General features: G+C 39.8%; 1 protein-coding gene across 1 annotated transcript in view; it reads right to left on the bottom strand.

Moving 5' to 3' along the window:
- The window catches only part of fbxw7 (F-box and WD repeat domain containing 7), a 124,219-nt gene that overhangs the window by 79,825 nt on the left and 36,408 nt on the right, over positions 1–7,986 (bottom strand). The window contains 3 exon segments of the mRNA XM_040145988.1: positions 1,406–1,740; positions 1,743–1,830; positions 2,081–2,329. Coding sequence (XP_040001922.1) covers positions 1,406–1,740; positions 1,743–1,830; positions 2,081–2,260 — 603 coding nt within the window. The 5' untranslated portion in view covers positions 2,261–2,329.

Below are 7,986 nucleotides of genomic sequence, written 5' to 3'. Positions count from 1 at the left end.
TATTAAAACATTCAGTAAACCCTCAAGATCTGTGAATAGGGGCACTGTCACCCTGGAGGAGACCACTCCCAACAGAATAAAAGTGCTTCATAAAAAGAGAAAAGTGATCACTCAGAATAACTTAGTACTGATTTGTGAGTGGATCCAAACCGGGTCCTGAACAGGACAGGGGATCAATTGAATTCTGACCTGAAGTAAAATGTCAGTGCAACCTGACTAAGATCACTTCGGCATTACACATCACTATCATGTCAACTCACACACACACACACACACACACACACACACACACCTTTTTGCTGATAGTGGTTGAAGTTAGCAAGAATGTTATAGGAGTTAGAAGCTTGAAATAAAGAAGTGAAAAGGCATATCCAAAACTAGCCAATGCAAATAAAGGTTAACTATGAAAACCATATATAAGCAAAAGGAGACTTAGAAATACTTGTTAATTTTGCTTTGTGAAGGCATGAGTCCAGTTTGCTTTATTGGGAATCAAACAGAGCTCAGAGTTAATAACTTCAGACCTTCACTTGATGGAGTCGTCACATCAAGCTTCTAGCACAATAATTGTGAAATCAATAGAATCAGCATTTTCAAAGAGAAATATAGTGAAAAAGTTATATTGCAGCCAACTCATTAATGAACAGATAGATCCGCGTCACCTGGCCGTCACAACTTTTGTGCCCAAGTTTAAAGACTTATTTACTCACTCAAAGTGTCACTTCCCCCACTAATGCAGAAATGTACTTTGTTTACATAGTTCTGCATATTTCAGAATTTGAATCCATCTTCTCTGGGCCTGTGACACTGTGGAAATGTGGCACGAGTACCTTTCAGACTTGTATAAATGTACTCCTGTCCAAATTCTTCCACTAGGAAGATTTGGTCACTGCGTGGTAAACGGGAAACTGCATGAATGCGCAGTGCAGTAAGACATTTATGCCAAAAGAGGGAGCTGCTGTTTTAAATATGAACCACGAACTGTCAGTGCAGTACACTATAGGGAAGTTTTCACAGTGGTGATGTGATAATAATCACATACTGCCTCTAAGTAACTTCTTCTGTGAGCAAATGCTCGCTTCCTGCAGAAGTATCCTAAAGGGTCAGTTCACCCAAATTGCACAATGTTATACTTGTGTGTTGTGGTATCTCGCCCTGTAAATGGTTTTGGTTTTATATGTCCAAGTTTTGTGATATCCTTCCTCTCAGATTTTAGTCTCCAAACCAATACAAAGGAAAGGAATGGAATTTTGTTTTTGGTGGTCAGAGCAGTGCAAAAACAAACAAATTTTAACAGCAACAGAAACAGTATCCCTGTTACTCTGGATAATCAACAGATAGGGTACACTTCTGAAGTAGAAAGTAGTTCCAATGAAAGCTGTTCACAAACAACAACTGTGCTTACCTTCTTGTTGGAAGAGCTTTGGTGTGTACAACCCGAGTCCAGGTTATTATTGGGGGCAGACACATTGTTCCTGAGAGAAGGAGAGCGCAGCCCGTCCTCCCCTTCTCCTTCCTCCTCCTCTTCCTCCTCTCTTCCACTCTCAACCGAATGTTCAAAGTCATCACTGTCTTGGTCCATCTCTTCCTCGTCCTCATCCTCCTCCTCTTCCTCCTCTCCCTCTTCCCTCTCCTCTTCCTCCCTTCCCTGTTCTTCCCCTCCCTCTGTCCTCTCCTCCGCCTCCTCCTCCTCCTGGTGGCTGCTGCTGTTGTTGTTCTCCTCCTCTTCCTCCTCCTCGTCCTCTGACCTCTTTCTCCTCTTCCCCTTCCTGGCTCCTGGCTGGGCACCCATGGTTGTTCTCGGCCACCGTCAACCTGTGATGCCTCAGGCTGTGACCAAAAAAAAACAAAAAAACAATGTCTCTAAAAAACAAAGGTCTGATTAAAATTCAATTTGTTCCACTTATACCTGCCCGAAAGTTTCTAATTTGTTACCAATGTGCAAATCTTTCAAAGTGCAAGCATTTCCACATGATTTCACTTGCTTACAACTCACTAATCCACTTTAGTCCTACAGGTTTATATATCATATGCTTCTATATCCCTATAATAAAATTTCTTGAATGTCAGTTGGCCTTACCCTCTGCTGCAGCTGCTCTTCCTCCTCTACTACCCGGTTCATGTGCTCATCCTCATCGCCCTCCTCTGCCGCCTGCTGGGGTGCCCGGGCTGTGGAGGAGGCGTTACCTCGCACTGCCGGACCCCCCGGCCCTCGACTCCGCCTGCTGCTGCTGCCCCCCGACAGCAGATCCTGGTTCATTTCCAAAAGCCAGCTTGCTACCTCCTGGACCTTCGCTAGGCTGTCTGAGGAGGAGAAGGGCTTGACGTTCTGGAACACAAAAAATGACAAAAGACATATGATTAAAATATATTGTTTTTTCTTCTATAGACATTTAGCTTGTGTTTCTGGGGAAAAATCACTCAACTGATAAAGAGAAAGAGTAAAGACTCTTTTTAGAGAGGATTCCATACAGACAAACGCATTCTGGACTGCTTTTTTCCTCCAAACAAAAGTGTGAATATCCCTCCTCATATTCTATTCATTTGTTTTAATCAAAATAATGGACATTAAACATTTGATCTCAGAGACACTTTTGCTGTGCAACAGCAGACAAGGGGGGGAAAAAAAGTGGGAGTGATTGTGTCTGGCTTCAGATCACACAGCATCGGATGCTCTGCCTCACATAAGGACGAGGGGCAGAATAGCCTTGAGAGCTACCAGTGTTCCAAGCTCCAACAAGCCAATAAACAATGTCCAATCTGTCAAATACAAAAAAAAAAAAAAAAAACATGGCTTAGATGTACCAGAAGCTTGTCCAACAATTGTCTTTAAGATTTACATAGTCTACATACTTTGGCAAAATTAAAGACATTTTGTTTATCTTCTAAATCTGATGTGGTGCTGCTATAAATTTACCAGTTTATGATTGCAAGCATACTTAATGAACACACAAGTCACGTAGTTTGCTTCAAAAATCTATAAAATTGTGTGTGGAACTGAAGGATAGACACCAGAGCCTTATCTACAATGAGACAGCTTCACCTTCTGACGCTGAATCAGAGACGCAGCAATGCAGACAAGAATCCAACTCGAGCAACAACACTAATATATGACCATTAAAGCATCAACTCTCTCGAATCAAAGCTTCTTTCGGTCTATATGTTCCTGCCCTTACAGGAATGTTCAGGCACATATGATGCTGCAAGGCAGCGATATGTAGTTAAGCTATTAAAATTGACACATACAGACACAGGGCAGGGGTGGCCAAGAGGTGAGACTGTAGGAAGGGGACGCAAGTGCAGACTAAACATCAGAAATGCTAATCAAGAGGAAGACACTGTTGCCTCAGTAACTACTAGGGATGCACTGACGTCACTGTTTCTCTCCCTATAATCATTATGATACCTAAAGTCAGGGTATTGGCTTACACTGGGCATCTATACAACAGCAGACATCTTTTTCTATTTTCCTATTCAAAAAATGTATACCTCGCTATCTAGGACCAACTGGTTCCTGAGGGCTGTAACTACTGTACACATTACTTCTTAAATATGAATATATATACACACACACCAGTATTTTCTTAAGGCTTGTACAACCTTCACCTGCACAATCACCCTATCAGGCTACAGCAAAGGGGTTACGTAGATGACACGTGCAGGGCTAAAACAAGGGGTAGAGAGACAAAAAATTACTCATACGCACAAGTTCTTGGAAACATAAAAACCAGTGACCTTGAGGAGAGTCAGACGTCCGCACAAGATAAGGAAATTGTGGGGAAGAGGGGTCACACAACATGATTTGGAGATGGTTCAGATTTCTAAATCTGGATAAACAGCAGAGCGATAACCATTGCAAGATATGCAGGCGACCTCTGCCGCCAAAGACGGGAAACACAACAAACATTTTCTACCATTTGAAACGGCACCATCCCACTGAGTATCCAGAAAGCTAAAGTTTGCCATCCCAAACTTTTAGCCCTTGCAGCCCTGCTTATAAACAAGCCTCTTGTGGTAGTTCAACGGTCAAAACTAAACTAGGTGTAAAGGTTATACCACATATTCAAGATTCAATCCCAAACTGAATATACCCCTTGAACTTGAAATTAAAAAGGTAGCCTGTAGAGTTTTCTTGTATTTTCTTGTAAGCCAAGTCTACATTCAGTGTCACTCAACAAAACTCATTGTGTGTGTCCCTGTGGTCTAACAAACATGTCAAATGCATTTCCTTCCTCAGCAATGGTATTAAATGTATATATCAATAAATATTGATACTGATCAATATAAATGTACTGATTCATTACATCTCGTTATATTGCATTACACCCTCCAAAATCTGCAGTTAAATCTTCCTAACATACAAATTCTGAATAGGCCCCCCTCCCCTGCAAGCCTCTCTAAATGATCCCAGGGAGGCTTGAAAAATATAAAAAGGTATTAATTAAAGTATTACAATCCAAATAAAGGGTCTACAAATACTGGGTGTTGTATGTTGTACAGATGTTAAAGCCCTCTGAGGAAAATTTGTGATTTGGGGCTATGTAGATAATAGTGACTCTTTCAGACAACTAGCAAAGCTACCAACCAGAAACAATATCTTAGTTGTCACTGTCACTACCAATCCATCTGGATGTAAAACAGTAACAAAGCCACAGAGACACGAGATATCACTGAATTGACTTAACTTTTGCATCTAAGGTCCAGTCACAGTCTGTTTATGTGGGTACAAAAAATGAAAAGGAGGATTCTAAAACGTACAATACTGCAACTATAAGTTGGATGGGTTTCCAAAAAGATCACAAAATTCAAAAGACTGTGGGGAATAAATTGAATTTGCAAGTCATGTTTCTATTTATAAAAAGACAGTTCCATTGACTGTTCACTAAAAGCTCTACTTCTAAACAACAACAAGCCTTTTGAGGATACTTTTTTGTGCTTATCATATCATATTTCCATTGAGTTAAGTCAGCTGGTCAGAGATAGAGTCAACGTGATTCAAAAACAAAAGTCTAAGAGGTGAAACTTCTCTATATGCACTGTATCATCTTTACTTTGGTCTGGTTCTGTTTCGTTACATCCAAATCAGTGGATTCTAAAACCACACACAACTTACTCCGAAGCAATTCAACCCAATACACAACTTATATTTTTTTGACTCAACATGCAAGTGGTACAAAAAAAAAAGGCTCATGTAAATAATAAGGATGTGTGACTCGTGGATTTGTCCAGTCCAAGTGGGAATGGGCTGACTAGGTAGGATGCAACGCAGCTCCAACTTTAAGGCTTTTTAGCAATGACTTGCACCAATACATGTGCAGCTGTAAGACAAGCTGTAAAGAAAAAAAATGAGTTTCTAGAGTTTCTTTATGCAGCAGCACCTACTCAGCAAAAACGGGTGGAAGTGAAGTTTTATACGACCAAATAAATGACAGATATTCTGCAAGTGATAAAAAGTATATCAACTACAGATTGCTCGCCAGTGTCTCTCAAAGCAGTTAGAACATCATTATAGTTGAACACACTTTCTTCCTGTCACATAACTCTGTAAATTGGGATTTAGACCTATATGATGGGCGTTCTGTTACCTTAATTCTCAAAGTAAACCAAAGTAAAGATAAAAAGGTTTTCCAAACAGCTGTGAACAACACAGAAGAGGGCAGTTTGACAGGGCGGTTTATTCAGCCTAACCCTTCATCCATTAACAATACTTTGAGGTTTTCAACTTTTCTAATCTGTCGATTAGATCTTTACTATTGGGCACATGAGCTCAGAGGTTCACTACTGATAACACACTGTATGAAAAAGATTATTTTTGTGTGTTAAATTGTGTATAATCTTGGCTAAAGCACCTTTAAAAAGGCGCCAATGGTTCTTTTCAATGCCCACATGAAGTCTCTAGCTAATCTTTACTATGACAAATTAAGAATCAGCTATGCATGCTGCACTTCCAGATCTCCTCACTGTACTTTATAAAAGATGAAAAAATATTTTTGGTAGGCTCACGTACTTTATCTGTTTCAGTGCAAACCAACTGCTTTGACCTTGAGGAAAAAGTCGCTAGTCCCTTTGTAAGGCTTCTCCACCTCTTGGCTGTATAGTCCTGGTGCTGTGGTGGGAAGCATTAGACCGATCTCAGATTGCACAGCCCCCCCTCGGGACTGCCAGTTCATTGCTGTGAGCTGAGAAGAGGAAGGCTATGAATAGCTAAAGTTGTCCCTGCCTTTTACCGGAACGATTGAGGTTCCGTAATTAGTTTCCTAAACACGGCATGAAATTTGTTTGTTGTTATTGTTGTTCAAACAATTGTGAGTGGTGCAAACAGGGTGAGGGAGATTGACATACAATAAAAGCGCAACACTGATGAAAAAAAGACGTAACACCAGGTTCAGAGACAATATTTGGCCAAGAGCTTTAGTGTTCTTGATCAAAATGACAATAATGTGTGAAAAACAGTTAACGTTTTTTCCTAATCATTCCAATCACTTATATAGCAAGCAAAAAAATCATATCAAAATAACAGCAAGATTAAAAAATTGTGCTTCTCTTGAAGCATATAAAGTGGCTGAATTGGCTTTTTTTTCCAGGTAATACCTAGAAAGATAAAATTCCAGTAACAGACTCTACATGTAGCCTTTAGTATTGCACACACAAGTTTCATTCATCAGTCTCTATTCTTAGTCCTGCAAGAGCTTTGAAGTAGACAAAAATAGCTTTGGGAAGCTGAAGAGGGCAGGTGGGAATTTGTGTCTCCTGGAGCAAACAGGTGACACAGGTGCCCGGGAGATAGAGAGCCACTCAGAACACACAAAAGAAATAAGATTTTTTGTCTTTCAAGTTATGGGATAATGATCAAAGACCAATACTTGGTTTAAAGTAAGAAACAAAGCTTTGTTCATCATTTTGAAAAACCATCTCTACAACTATTTATTTGAAAAAACAAGGGCCAACCTTTCCTGGAGTTAACTAGCATCATCTGGTGCAGCTTAAGTTCTACTAACACTTAATATTTAATAGATAATAATTAAAGAAGCTCTAATCAATATGTTTATATCAACCTTGGATCAAATAGCTTTGTAATGGGAAAGAGGTCACTCTTAGTAACAAACCCACTGAGAAGTATCCTTAAGTCTGCAGTTCCCCTTTAGCATCTTTCAGCTCATCATTTTTAGTTTTCCAGCCCACAAACTCCACTCTGATCTGTTTTTAGACACAGCAAGCAACATTTTTCAGCAAAAAAAAGCTCTCACCGTATGCTACTAGATGGTAATTGTAGTGGAGCATTTAGCAATGAAAAAGCTATACTTGGTGGTTGCTATACTAAGTTGGTGGAGACAAAAAAAAAAAAGGTAAGAGTGAATATTAGACTTACATCCACTGGCCAGAAACACCAGTCCAAATTAATACTGATGTTTTTCTACTTCTGTTGGATATGTAAAAAGTCAACTGATTGCTTGGTTCAGTATAAAAACTAACTAATACGTTAATATTGTACTTACAACTTTATCCGATGCCAAGTTGCAAAAATAAATAAATAAAATTATAACTTAAGTTTTTTTTAATTAATTACTCCAGCTTTAACAAAAACAGAGTTTTACTTCCTTTAAAGCTATTCTGCAACTGAAACAAATGGAAGCATATCCTGCCTGTATTCACTCCGTTTGCTAACCAGTTGTGGCATGCCAAGTTAGACACCATTTCCTTAATTGCGCCCTTGAGCCTGTTACTTTCAATGTTGCTTCTTGGCCAAAAGATTTTTCCTTCTTAGAATAATAAGATGTATATAGACCATCACTGATGGCGTGTGCCCAGTAGTCTGGCAGTTCAACATACATCCAGACAGTCCCTGGAATGGCTGCTGATTGGGAGGGGTTGGGGTTTCTTCAGAGTGCTGTGCCAAGTTGGCACTTCACAGACAAAACCACAGCTGTGACTTCAGCAAGAGTATGCTTCTCTTGGGTGGACTTGGACAGAGTTCTCCACCTGTTT

This window comes from Xiphias gladius, chromosome 15 (genome assembly GCF_016859285.1).
Source record: "Xiphias gladius isolate SHS-SW01 ecotype Sanya breed wild chromosome 15, ASM1685928v1, whole genome shotgun sequence".
Classification (NCBI taxonomy): domain Eukaryota; kingdom Metazoa; phylum Chordata; class Actinopteri; order Istiophoriformes; family Xiphiidae; genus Xiphias; species Xiphias gladius.
This window is presented reverse-complemented; position numbering and strand designations above follow the sequence as displayed.